Source organism: Monodon monoceros, unplaced genomic scaffold, assembly GCF_005190385.1.
Source record: "Monodon monoceros isolate NGI ecotype Baffin Bay Population unplaced genomic scaffold, NGI_Narwhal_1 Super_Scaffold_11, whole genome shotgun sequence".
Classification (NCBI taxonomy): domain Eukaryota; kingdom Metazoa; phylum Chordata; class Mammalia; order Artiodactyla; family Monodontidae; genus Monodon; species Monodon monoceros.
Genome location: NW_021703767.1, coordinates 105,795,504 through 105,809,486, shown reverse-complemented (window position 1 = coordinate 105,809,486; position 13,983 = coordinate 105,795,504). Strand labels below are relative to the sequence as shown.

The window sequence follows — 13,983 nt, the reverse complement described above, 5'->3', positions numbered from 1 at the left end:
TGTATGGGTGATAGATTCATTTTTACTTTTTTTGGCCATGCAGTGCGGCTCTCAGGATCTTAGTTCCGTGGCCAGGGATTGAACCTGAGCCCTTGGCAGTGAGAGCTGGAGTCCTAACTACTGGTCTTCCAGGGAATTCCCTAGATTCTTTTTTGTTGTTGTTCATGATAGTGTTCAGAATTTTCCTGGGTTGGCAGTAACAGACAATTCAATTGATGGACTGAAGGTTTTGGGTGACTTGTGAGATTTCTTGAATGACACTGCACTATTATTAATTCAGTGAGGTGGAGTTTCTTTAATAAATGGGAAACTATGGGAAAAGCCAGGTCTGTTTTCAGATCCTTTGATGTCATCTTGTTTTTACAGAGCCCTGAGCTTCAGCCCCTTGATTTTTAGTTTTCTTTTACCACCAAGCTACCAGTGGACACTTCCCTTTTCAAAAGTGTATCTCTGTCCTAGAGTGTAGGTCTTTTTAAAAAATCCCCCTTGTTGTTATGGTTTTAGTGCAATTTCGGTTGGGGACAAAAGTAGATGTGTGAGTTCAAAATGTCGTCTTGACATAGAATCCATGTTAGTTTATTCAATGTAAGAATATTAAGTATAATTTTAATTGTAGTTTTATTTTATGGTAAATGTAGTCTTTATTTTATAGTACTCTACTTAAGAGACTATTTGAAGTATTGTAGTTATTGTTTTTGAAAGATAAAATATTAGGATATTTATTTTGATTACATGTGTTAGAACTTATTAGCCAATTAAGAAACTTGACAAATTGGTTTTTGAGGGCAGTAATTCATTTTATTCAGGGATGTTATGGTGATTCTTCCTATTCTGTAGATATTGAAAGCATTTATCTGGTATAATAGGACATCTTGCTGTCCATTTATTGCTTATATATTGTGTGTTCTAGAGTGCCACATTTTTTATCAAATGTTTCTTTGCTTATAATATATCTCCATATTGGCTTTGGTACTCTAGAGACTTCTAGAGTGATTTATCAGAAACATATTTATTTAAGGAATGAGGGAAAAATAACATTCTAAATTTTAGTATAGTTTCTTTGACTTTTTTGTTTGTCTGGTCAGAGTAGGAAATCTCTTTACTCTTTACTTTGTTCTTAGTGGAGAGCCTTCAAATATGTAATTAAATTTACTTAATAAAGTAAATGGGGCTGTTCATAGTCTAGGAAGTGAGTTTTACTCAGAATTGTTTGAAGTAATTCTCATGACTGAAAAGAAGTCAGCAGCTTACTTAATTCATTTAAAATCTGTATTTGATTTTGTGGTCCTTTTTACAGCCTTTAATAATGTTGCAAAAACTGTGTTTTGGCTTTGCTATCTTTTCCCTATTTATTCTCTTCAGAGTCATTTTTTGCTTCTTATAGCCTATAAACGAAGTTGAGGTCTACAATATGAGAATTGAAATAATCAATATTAAGACATTGCTGTGATATTTTAAAACTTATTACTTTCTTTCAGTTTGACATCATGGGTATCTTAAATTATAGATCTGCTATTGCTGTCTAGGTCATTGAGCCACATCAGCAACATTTATAAAAGAATATTCCAGACTGGCATGTGTTGCTTGTATGGAGACATAATGAGCAGAATATTTTTGGAGAGTGGTAGGCATATGTTTTCAGTGGAAAATTTCAGTTCTCATGGAAAACCATGAGATGAGTTTGGAGATAATTGAGTTTATTTCAGGTATCCGGTAAGTTGGGAGGAGTAGAGATTAGGAAAGTAGTTGCTGTTGGGAGAGTGAGGCAGATAGTAATTGATAGAGGGCCTCTAATTGTGGTATTTAGCTTTGCTATGATGGCGATAGAGTGATCCTACTTTTTGGTTTCTCTGGGACAGAGCCAATTTAGGCCTGTTGTCCTTATGTTATAGTGCCTTCCTGGACTCTAAATAAAAATCCCCTTTTATTTTCCAAAGGCTTGGATGATAGGTGATACGATTTCCATGTTAGTAGCAAACTGGTGAAGATCATGCATGTATTTGGCTGCTGAGGGTTTCCTGTGGAGAAGATGATAATCTTTAACCAAGATTATTATTATTTACCTTCCTATATAAAAGAAATATATTGAAATTTAAGTAATCCTTATGCCAGCCTTAAGATTTTAAAGGTCTATCAGAATCAGAATACTTCTCTTTACTGGATTAGCTGTGGTATGAGAGAAACATTTCATATTCTTTGAATCAGATTTTACTCATTCATTTAGATTAGCGCATCCCACAGTTACTCCTTTCTCATTGCCTGCCTACTCCCAAATCACCTGTCTGCTATCTCACAATTCACTGGTGTTATTATTTAATCCTTATAATAACCCTGAAAGGTAGTTATTATCAACACTTTGTAGATGAGGAAACAGATGCCCAGAGAGGAAGTAACTTGTTTGAGGACACCATTATATGAGAATTTCTTTATTTTTTAACTTAATACTTCTGTAGCTTTGGGTATATTAAGAGCATATACATTTAATTTTTAAGATACAGTGAAAACATGATTTTACCAAAATCTACCTTATCTGTAATCCACAAATGATTGCACATTTTGTCCAACAGTATATTTTTCTTAGTAACAAACCACTAAGAAATGAGCTTATTTCAAAGTTTTATTTAAAAAAAAGAAGCTCTTAGGGATTTGTTGTTAGAGTTTAAACTAATATTTAACTCTTTGTCTTTTGTTACACTATATTTTCACTGGTTAAGTGAAAAAGTAATTGCCAGAATCATAATGTAGAACCAAATTAAGATAACATAACGTGTGTGTGTGTGTATATACTGTATATGTAGTGGCTCTGATTATCACAAAAAAGGCCCCCTTCATTTTTATTATTACTTTCTTTTAATCAGAAAACTTTAGTCTGATTGATTATTTTTCAGAGATTTTAGAATAATCTGTTAAAATTTTTACATATCCACATATAATAAAAGATTTCATTAAAAATGAATAGATAATGTCTGTGAGGGCAATAAATTATTGATAAATTAAAACTTTATTTTATGTGGAAAGAAGCATGTGTCAAAATTGAGAGGGAGTAGTCAAAGAGAAAATGAAGGAAATTTAACCTTTGTAAATTAGTATAATAAACCCATGTTGACATTCCTAGCAATAAATATTGTAACTTCTCAAAATCGCATATTAAAAAAAAAGTTTGTGATCTAATGATACAGTGTTGCTTTTCACTCACTGAATGAACCAGCTAAGGATGAAAGAAGACAGAACATACTACCAGTGAAATCCATATAATTCTCTTCAAGCCCTACATATGTCCTAAGTACCCAGGACTAGTTCATGTGATCTCTTTATCCACAGGCTTTATTTATTTAGGTAATTTGTGATTGCGCTTCTCTTTTTTGCTTGATCAGTCTAGCTGGCGATTTACCAAATTTGTTGATATTCTAGTGGAACCAGGTTTTGGCTTTGTTAATTTTCTTTATTGCTTTCTATTCCATTGATTTTTGCTCTTTAATGTTTCCTTTCTTCTACTTACTTTGGATATACTTTGCTCTTCTTAGTCTAGCTTCTTAAGATGGAACCTTAGGTAATTGGTTTTAGACTTTTCTTCTTTTCTAATATAAACATCTAAAGCTATAAATTTCCCTCTAAACATTGCATTAGTTACATCACACAAATTCAAATATGCTATATTTTTATTGCCTTTCAGTTCAAAATATTTTCTAATATTTTTGTGATTTCTTACTGTACTCATGATTTATTAAGAAGTGTATTATTTAATTTCTACACTTTTGGTTTTTTTTCTGTATGTTTTATTGTTACTGAATTCTAATTTAACTCTGTTGTGGTCCGATAAAGATTTTGTATGATTTCTACTTTTGAACTGACCCTTTGATCATCATAAAGTATCCATTTTTATTTGGGGTGATACTCCTAGTTTCTGAGTGTCTAGGATGATAATTTATTTGATATTAATATATTCATTCCAGCCATTTTTGTTTACATGATATATCTAATTTTAGCCATTTACTTTCAACCTGTGTCTATATTTAAAGTGCATATCTTGTAGATAGCTTATGTTTGTGTGTTGCTTTTTAATTTATTTGGACAGGCTTTGACTTTTCTTTCCCCTTCTCAAACAAAAGATCTCACATATTTATTACTGGACCAACCTACTAGTGCAGAAACATAGAAACAAAGAGAAAGATCATTTTCCCAATAAAACGCACCCAACTGTCCAGATAGTAGTGTATGCTTTCAGAGTGATAGGGTAAGATGTAAGTGACTTTCATACAACATAAATATTTGTGCCATCTCTTGTGTGATTTAGACCCAGCTTGGTTCTTCTCCAGTGTCTCATTGTGGAGGTGTACTCGATTTATTACTTGTTTTCATCTGAATCCATTGGGGAATAGGACAATTCTACTTTTGTTTCTTGGCCAGGAATTGCTCAATCCTGAAAGTCTTCTGAGAAGACATGTGAGCCTTTCCAGCCTCCTTTTGGATTAATGAATATTTTTAAGAATTTTCTTTTAGTTCATCTTTTGACTTTTTAGCTATATTTCTTTGCATTTCATTTCTTTTTTTTCCTTTAAGTGGCTACTGTAAGGGTTACATATATGCCCTTACGATTCAGTACTTTAAGTATGTTTCAGTGTACTTAGAGATACTGTTTCACTGTTCACGCGAAGTGTAAAAGCTTTCTAACTGTGTAGGTTAATTTACGTGCTCCATACTTTATTCTGTAGAGATTATATGTATTATATCCACTTTCATTATAAACCCTACAGTAAAATACTGTAATTTTTACTTTAAGTACATATGTATTTTAACTAAAGGGAAGTCATTTTTTATATTTACCCATATATTTACCATTTCTAGTGGCCTTCATTTCCTTTCTAAAGGTCCAAGTTTCCATCATTTATCATTCTCTTTAGCCTGAAAAACTTACTTTAGTACGTACTTTAATGCATATTATTAACTATTGATGATTATGTTTTACTTTTCCTTTATCTCAAAAAGGTCTTTGATTTACTTTTTTTTAACATCTTCATTGGAGTATAATTGCTTTACAATGTTGTGTTAGTTTCTGCTGTATAACAAAGTGAATCAGCTACATGTATACATATATCCCCATATCCCCTCCCTCTTGCATCTCCTTCCCATCCTCCCTATCTCACCCCTCTAGGTGGTCACAAAGCACCAAGCTGATCTTCCCACGCTATGCAGCTGCTTCCCACTAGCTATCTGTTTTACATTTGGTAGTGTATGTATGTCAATTCTACTCTCTCACTTCGCCCCAGCTTACCCTTCTCCCTCCCCATGTCCTCAAGTCCATTCTCTATGTTGGCATCTTTATTCCTGTACTGACTCTAGGTTCATGAGAAACATTTTTTGTTTTTTTAATTAGATTCCATATATATGTGTTAACATATGGTATTTGTTTTTCTCTTTCTGACTTACTTCACTCTGTATGACAGACTCTAGGTCCATCCACTTCACTACAAATAACTCAATTTCGTTTCTTTTTGTGGCTGAGTAATATTCCATTGTATATATGTGCCACATCCTCTTTAACCATTCATCTGTCGATGGACACTTAGGTTGCTTCCATGTCCTGGCTATTGTAAATAGAGCTTCAGTGAACATTTTGGTACATGACTCTTTTTGAATTATGGTTTTCTCAGGGTATATGCCCAGTAGTGGGATTCCTGGGTCATATGGTAGTTCTATTTTTAGTTTTTTAAGGAACCTCCATACTGTTCTCCATAGTGGCTCTAACAATTTACATTCCCACCAACAGTGCAAGAGGGTTCCCTTTTCTCCATACCCTCTCCAGCATTTATTGTTTGTAGATTTTTTGATGATGGCCATTCTGACTGGTGTGAGATGATACCTCATTGTAGTTTTGATTTGCATCTCTCTAATAATTAGTGACGTTGAGCATCCTTTCATGTGTTTGTTGGTAATCTGTATATCTTCTTTAGAGAAATGTCTATTTAGGTCTTCTGCCCATTTTTGGATTGGGTTGTTTGTTTTTTTGATATTGAGCTACGTGAGCTGCTTGTAAATTTTGGAGATTAATCCGTTGTCAGTTGCTTCATTTGCAAATATTTTCTCCCATTCTGAGGGTTGTCTTTTTGTCTTGTTTATGGTTTCCTTTGCTGTGCAAAAGCTTTTAAGTTTCATTAGGTCCCATTTCTTTATTTTTGCTTTTATTTCCATTTCTCTAGGAGGTGGGTCAAAAAGGATCTTGCTCTGATTTATGTCATAGAGTTTTCTGCCTATGTTTTCCTCTAAGAGTTTTATAGTGTCTGGCCTTACATTTAGGTCTTTAATCCATTTTGAGTTTATTTTTGTGTATGGTGTTAGGAAGACTGTGACTCTTAATACCATAGTCAAGCTGATGAAAACTAAAGATAAAGCGAAATCTTGAAAGTGTTCAGAGAAAAAATGGACACATTACATACAAAAGAACAATGACATGAATTACTGCTGGCTTCTCATAAGAAACAATGACGATCAGAAGACAGTGGAACAAAATTCTTAACATGGTGAAAGAAAAAAAAAATCAACCCAGAATGTTATACCCAGCAGAAATATCCCTCAAGAAAACAGAAGTAAGTAGAACACTTATTTTTGTAAGTAGAACACTTATTTTTGCTGGGTATAACATTCTGGGTTGATTTTTTTTTTCTTTCACCATGTTAAGAATTTTGTTCCACTGTCTTCTGATCGTCATTGTTTCTTATGAGAAGCCAGCAGTAATTCATGTCATTGTTCTTTTGTATGTAATGTGTCCATTTTTTCTCTGAACACTTTCAAGATTTCGCTTTATCTTTAGTTTTCATCAGCTTGACTATGGATTTACTAATCATGGTCTTCATATTTATTTTGGAGTTAACTAAATTTATAGAATCTGTACATTTTTTGTTCACTAAATTTGGGGAAATTTTGACCACCACTTAAAAAGAAATTGATTTCTATCTCATTATTTTCTCTACTTATGAGTTTAAATAAACATGTTAGACACTTGAATGTTGTCACACAGATCTTATAGGATCTGTTTTTATTTTCCTTTAACAATCTTTTTTTCCTCTTAGTTCTTCAGATGGGAAAAGTTTGATTTATCTGTTTTCAAGTACACAGATTTTTTTCCCCTCTGTTGCTACCAACCTGCTTCAGATCTCTTTTAGCATAATGGTAATTTCAGATATTGTATTTTTCAGTTACAGAATTTTTTTTTTACTTCTAGTTTGTCTTCTAAAATTTCTTAACATTATATTCATTACAAGCATAGTTATACTTACTACTTTAAAATCCTTGCCTGCTAACTCCAACATCTGGCTCATCTCAGGGTTGTTCAGTATAGACTATCTTTTCTCACATTTTTCATGTTTCATTGTATACCTAGTAATTTTGTATTTTATCATGGACACGGTGAATGTCATATTTTGAGTACTCTGGATTCTGTTATATTCCTCTGAAGAATATTGATTTTTTGGTTTACTTTTTTTTTAAAGTAGGGAATTAACTTAGTTGAATTAAAATTACAACAATTCAGTCTCTTTCGGGCAGTTGAAATTTTAGTTCAGTTCTTTCGTCCTTAGCTGTTTGGAGTTTGCCCTTCACATGCATGATGTAGGGTTCAGCCAGAGATTTGAATAGAGTTTACATCTACAATTTTTGCCTCCTTTAACTGACTCTTTTCCAGGATTCCCCTTTCATTTTCATTTTGCGATGGTTGCCTTGAGTCTTTGTTCTGGGTTTTCAGGCCATAAATTTGAAAGTTTTCTGTTAGAGTTTTAGCTGTCCTGCATGGCACAGACTTAGGCTTGTCCTCAGAAAAGCAACTGATAAAATGGGAAACTTTCTTACTGCTGTTTCTTTTTTCCAAGTGTTGGCATTGCTCATCATTTTTGGTTCATAATCTAATTGCTTGAAATTACATTAAATAAATCAACAGCATATTTATATAGTAAGATTTTGTTCCTTTTTAAGGTTAGTGCCTTCTTTTTGGTCACTATTCAGTGACTTCAGTTAGTTGTTTTTTTATAGTTTCTATAGGATCATCAATCTGGTAGAGGCTTTCTTGTCAATACTGTAAGGTAGGATCTAAAAATCTTTTTTTTTTTTTTGCTGTACATGGGCCTCTCACCATTGTGGCCTCTCCCACTGCAGAGCACAGGCTCCAGACGCACAGGCTCAGTGGCCATGGCTCACGGGCCCAGCCGCTCCGTGGCATGTGGGATCCTCCCAGACCGGGGCACGAGCCCGTGTCTCCTGCATCGGCAGGCAGACTCCCAACCACCGTGCCACCAGGGAAGCCCCTAAAAATCTTTACTTTGTAAAAGCACATAATATATTCTAATACTGTCCTTCATTGTATGCAAAGAATAGCTGGATTATAGTAGAGTAGAGGAATAGTTTTATTCTAACAATTAGAAATAGGAAATTAGGTAGAATCAATATAGAAAGTAGAGATTGTAGGGATAGGGAAGACCCTAATCCTTGCAGATTAGAATATACATTTGGATTTGTTATATTATCTTGAGGAGATTTGAGTAATGAAGATTTGATTTGAACTTTAAGACTTTTTTGATTAAACAAACACTAAACCTTATATTCCTGTAAAGTTGACACATATGTTTCCCTCATGTCATTTAACAGAGTACTTATTCATAAAGAATCATCTTTACATGCTTGCTTCAAACAGTTATTTAACTGAGTCCTTAACTAAAACTAAATCCTTTTCTTTCAGACAATTTTTAAGGATATTTTTATTTCATAATACAAAATGTACACTAAACGTATATAATGAAATCTACTTACTGTAGGTCCCGATCAAGACCACGTCCACGTTCCCATAGTCGAAGCAGTGAAAGGTCCAGTCACAGAAGAACACGTAGTCGGTCTCGGGATAGAGAACGACGTAAAGGCAGAGATAAGGAGAAAAGAGAAAAGGAAAAGGATAAAGGCAAGGACAAGGAATTACACAGCATCAAACGTGGGTAAGTTGAAGCAGATCTAAAGCAGTGATGACTCCGTGATTCCATAGCAATATTCAAACTAAATTTTCATCTTCTGAGGTTTTTCTAAGATGGAAAAATGAGGGGGAATATAGTAGAGAATAAAGAAAGGATATATCAGAATAATTACCTCAGATTTTTACTGTGCTTCCTTTCTATTCCTGTTTTCATTTATTATTTACAAAACAAATCTTAGAAACAAATAGCACTGTCAAAACTTAGAATGTTAGTAAAGGAAAATTTACATAATTTGTTAGGAAAACTCCATGTTCTTTATCATGAATACAATATTTAAAATTTGAAGACTACTTACAATTAAAGATGTCTGTTAGCTTATTGTAAAACTGTTAGGGGAAAAGGATAAAGATGGAATGAAGGGAGGGAACCACGTGATTTACTGTTGGCTAGACCTCTTTCAGTGTAGAATGAGGACTTGGTCAATATTAAGGTATATGTACGTGTTAGATGAGTGTATGTGCATATGGGACCCAGAATTTATTTTTTCTGGAATTGATATCATTGAAACAGTTATTCTAGTTTTGTCTGTTTGGAGGTTGAAGTCCATTTAAAACAGTTTATTTAATTAGAAGATGTTAAAGTGAAATAAAATCTTGTTTAGTAACTTAAATCTGTGGTCCCCAACCTTTTTGTCACCAGGGACCAGTTTTGTTGAAGACAATTTTTCCATGGACGGGTGTGTGGTGGTGAGGCTGGGGGGATGGTTCAGGTGGTAATGCGAGCCATGGGGAGCAATGGAGAGCGGCAGCTGAAGCTTCGCTAGCTTGCCCACCACTCACCTCCTGCTGTGCAACCTGGTTCCTAACAGGCCGCAGACCGGTCAGTGGTTGGGGTGGTGGTTGGGGACCCCTGGCTTAAATTACAGCTTCTTGTTTGTTTTATTCCAAACCGACATTGGGATCTTTTATTCTATGAAGTGTTTAGAACATCTTAGAATTTATCCTCTTTTGTTAGTCTTTCAACACCCTATATATGTTCACTCTAATACTTCAATACAGAAGTGTTTATCTTTAGTGTATCACTTTTCAGTGTTAAATTGAAGAGCTTACCAAGATTTTGGATATGGTTGCTTGAGATCTTGATTCTATGAAGAATTAAGTTTATTGAAGGTTATGGGGCTCTTCTCATCCCTCTCTTTTTCACAGTTGTCTGTGTGTTTATTTTTTAATCCAGATTTACAGTGATATTATATAAAACTGCCTGGATTGTTGGCTTTTACATATTCTTTGAAATGATAAATTTGTGGTGGATTTTGGGAGAGTGTAACATGATTGTGTGACTTTCTTTCCCTGTTCACCCCATAGCCATTAACGTACATTGAGCAGTTGTGGTCCTGAAAAATTCTGAGTTCTTTTTCTAGTTTTAAGGACTGTTGAATGTTATAGGAGAGGAGATAGGGTTGGATATCTGGCTTTAAATTTAGGGAACCTGACTTACCCAGAGTTGGTAGAATGGAGTGAGGATCAGAGAGGATATGGGGGAATCTGTTGATAAAGGGAGAAAGTCAGGAGGATGATAGTTGAAAAGAAGATGTAGAGTAGGCTTTCTAAGAAAACATGGACTAAGAGGATGAATAAATTACATCAGTCAAGGAAATGCTGTGCTCCTTGTTCTTTTTTTCCTCCTCCTTTTGGTTTACACTTTAGATATTACACGACTATGTGAAATGACTATGATTTTTACTGGTCGTTAAATCTTTGCTTTCTACTTCACCAAGCTTTACTTTTTAGAATAATATTTACACAGTTGTGTGAAGTTGATATTACATAAAGCATTATTTGGGGTATTTTAAAGGTAGGAAAAATGAGAGCATGAATCAAAAGGGAGGTCGGGTGGCTTCAGGAAAGGGTTCCATATGGTGACATTAATTTTGAAGGTCGGCACCAGCTTTACAGGTTAGATTCTGCCATCACTCAGAGCTGATTTTGTTCAAGGGACTGATTACTAGATGACAGGTTCACAAGATAATAATGTTGTATTTGTCATTATTTCTTAAATCTCAACAAAGGCAATGAACAAGGTCAAAACAAGAGGTGTCAGTTGAAGGGCCATGAGTACTGATGCCAAAAAGCTGTGAGTAGCCTGATTTAGTCATCTTCATGGTTTTGGTGGACCATAGTACAGGGTGGTGTTATGTCAATGTGCCCTCCCTTCTGATTAGTGCTAAGGCCACATGAATTCATACCATTTAGTATGATCTGAAATTAGGATTGGGGGGGTTGATGTATACATTTAATATGGTAGTATTTATATATGACAGATACACCCCGTTTTGCTCCAGAAATAACTTATATATATTTTTTACAGCTTACATGTTTATTTCCTAAACCTGATCTTTAAGCCATTCAGGGCAGAGCATGGGTCTTATACTCTTTTGTATTACTCAGCGTACCTAATGTACATGGTAGTTTTTCATAAATATTTATTGGGTATTGATCAGATATGCTCATTCATTCATTTGTTCACTTGTTCAGTCAACAATACTTGAATGCCTTCTATTTGTCAAGTATATGTTAGGTAATGGGGACATAACGGCAGGCTAGTCTTACTTGGAGATTTCATGCAGGTGGCAAAATAAGCATATATAGAAGGGAAGATATATAAGTAATTACAGTAAAATCAGATGAATGTTTCTGTAGGAAACTAACTGTTATGTGTTAGGGTACTTTTGGCTATAAGTAACAAAACCTAACTAAACTAGCTTAAACCAAGAGCAGCAAACTTTTTGTGAAGAGCTAGGTAGTAAATAAATTAGGCTTTCTTGGCCATATGTCTCTGTTGCCAACTACTGAACTCTGCCCTTTTAGCATGAAAGCAGCCATAGATAATACTAAATGAGTGGCATGACTGTATTCCAGTAAAGTTTTATACTTTATTTACAAAAATGGGCAGCTGGCTATATTTGCCCATGGGTTTGTAGTTTGTCAACATATGGCTTAAACAATTAAGTACATTTATTGCTAATATAAGAAAAAGTTCGGAGGTAAGCAGACCTGCGCCCTTTTTATTGTTCCAACAGGCCAGTCTCAGCACATTGGGTTTCATCCTCAGTCTTGACACATTTTGGTTGCAAGATATTTTCATGAACTTTAAGCTGGTTGAGCTAGATTAGTCAGCATGTTAGGGACGGGCTCTCAGAAGAAGCGATGTTTATACACTGAAGGAAGGAAGAGATGGGAAAGAAGGGTGCATGCAAAATGAACTCCATGTGGAAGTACTTGGAGGAAAGCAAGGTGGGTATGTCGTATTTGAGAAACTGAAGTCTCGTGGGGATTAGTTTAGAGAAGAAGAGGAATAATGATGAGAGGTGATTATTGGAGTATATGTTATGCTAAGGAGAGAGTTAATTCTAAAGGTAGTGAGAAGCCAGTGAAATCTCAAGTAGAGTAATTTTATGATCAGGTCTACATAAAGTATGAACAAAATGCTTTACTAACAGTGGACATAATAATAAGCATCTAACATTTAAATGTATTTTCTAGGTATCAGAAATTTTGCTAAGCATTATGTATTATCTTATTTAATTTTCATAGTAACTTAGTGAAATAGGTGCTTTTATTTTCCCATTTATACAAATGAACACTTGTGATCATAGGGCTTGTAAATAAGTGGCAGAGTTAGTTTTCTAATTCAGGTTCACTGACAACAGCATCTTGACTCTTAACAGTACACTATGTTTATTTCTGTAGTAATCCATGATTGTTGATGATGCTATATAGTGTTTGAGATCAAGTGATATGCTATTGCTTAAACTTTCCTGGAAAATAGCTAAGGAAAACAGAAAGAATTTTCTGTGCCTTGTTTTCTCTGATCGGGTCAGAAATCTGTCATTAGTAAAAGACTGATTTCTTCTTTTCTTCCTTTCTCTTCCTTACTTTCCCACGTCAGCATTTAATCTGTTTATTTAGAATTACTTTTAATTATATTTAGTAAAACGACAAAAAATTTCTAGACCTTATTTAAATGTATTTCTGTGATGGTTTTATTGGATCTTTTGAAATTTTTATTATTTTTTTTAAGAACACGTGTAGGTGGAGAGAAAGGAAAAAAGATTCACAAATGATTGAATTTGGACTTAGACGTATTAGTTCATTGTGATTGTGTGACTCAATGACAAATATTTTAGCTTGTGCTAAATAACCTAGATGCTTCCTCGCGTAAGAGAAAATAAAAACTCGCGTGATTCTGTTTCTTTATATATAACAATCTTTGTTTTTATCAAACCAGTTTGAAAATATCAATATTTATAAATATTGATAGAACATAAAGCATACATTTATGAAATATAAAGCAAGGAGAGTAAGTACAATAATGGTAAGGGAATATTTTATAAATTGGGAAAAATAAAAGCAGGAGAGGAAGAAATGCTCAAGCAGGAATTTATGAGCCTAATAATAAGGAACAGCTTTTTTTATTAGCCTTTTGAGAAAAAAGATATAAAATTAGGCAATTCTGAAAAACCTTTTTAAAATAGCAGCTAATTAAGTACAAGTTCTGGAAATTCCTGGAACATTTGAATGATTATAATTAGGATTTGTCTATAATGTCATAAGTTGATCTATATATTTTATAATTTTGCTGAATAAGGGAGGCCTAATATAAACTAGAAGGATATCAGGAGTTTGTAGGGATTAAAAGGTGCCTTTCCTTACAACACTGAGTGAAAGATTAACATAAGAAAGACACCGACCAAACCTTGTCTTAGATTTTATCAAAAAGGTTTAATGACTTTAATTTTTAATGTTTTACATTTATAAAATTTGGTTTCTAAGAATATTTAATTTGTAAAATACTGATACAGATTTTGTTTGTTTTTATTAGTTCCCCCCCCCCCCAATTTTTAGAACAAATATTCAGCGTATCATTAGATAATTATATTTCTTTTCTGAGGACATGTCTTTGCAATATGAAAACAAATTTTATTAATACTAGAGTTATTAAATTGAAACTGGACATTAACAACGTCATTTTA

General features: G+C 33.9%; 1 protein-coding gene and 1 pseudogene across 2 annotated transcripts in view; one reads left to right on the top strand and one right to left on the bottom strand.

The window, feature by feature from the left end:
* RSRC1 (arginine and serine rich coiled-coil 1) overlaps nt 1–13,983 on the top strand; it is a 452,043-nt gene that overhangs the window by 108,344 nt on the left and 329,716 nt on the right. For both annotated transcript variants that reach the window (XM_029214049.1, XM_029214050.1), the window contains exon 4: nt 8,802–8,975. In XM_029214049.1, coding sequence (XP_029069882.1) covers nt 8,802–8,975 — 174 coding nt within the window. The remainder of the gene's footprint in view (nt 1–8,801; nt 8,976–13,983) is intronic.
* Nucleotides 4,253–4,443, bottom strand: LOC114890737 (annotated as a pseudogene).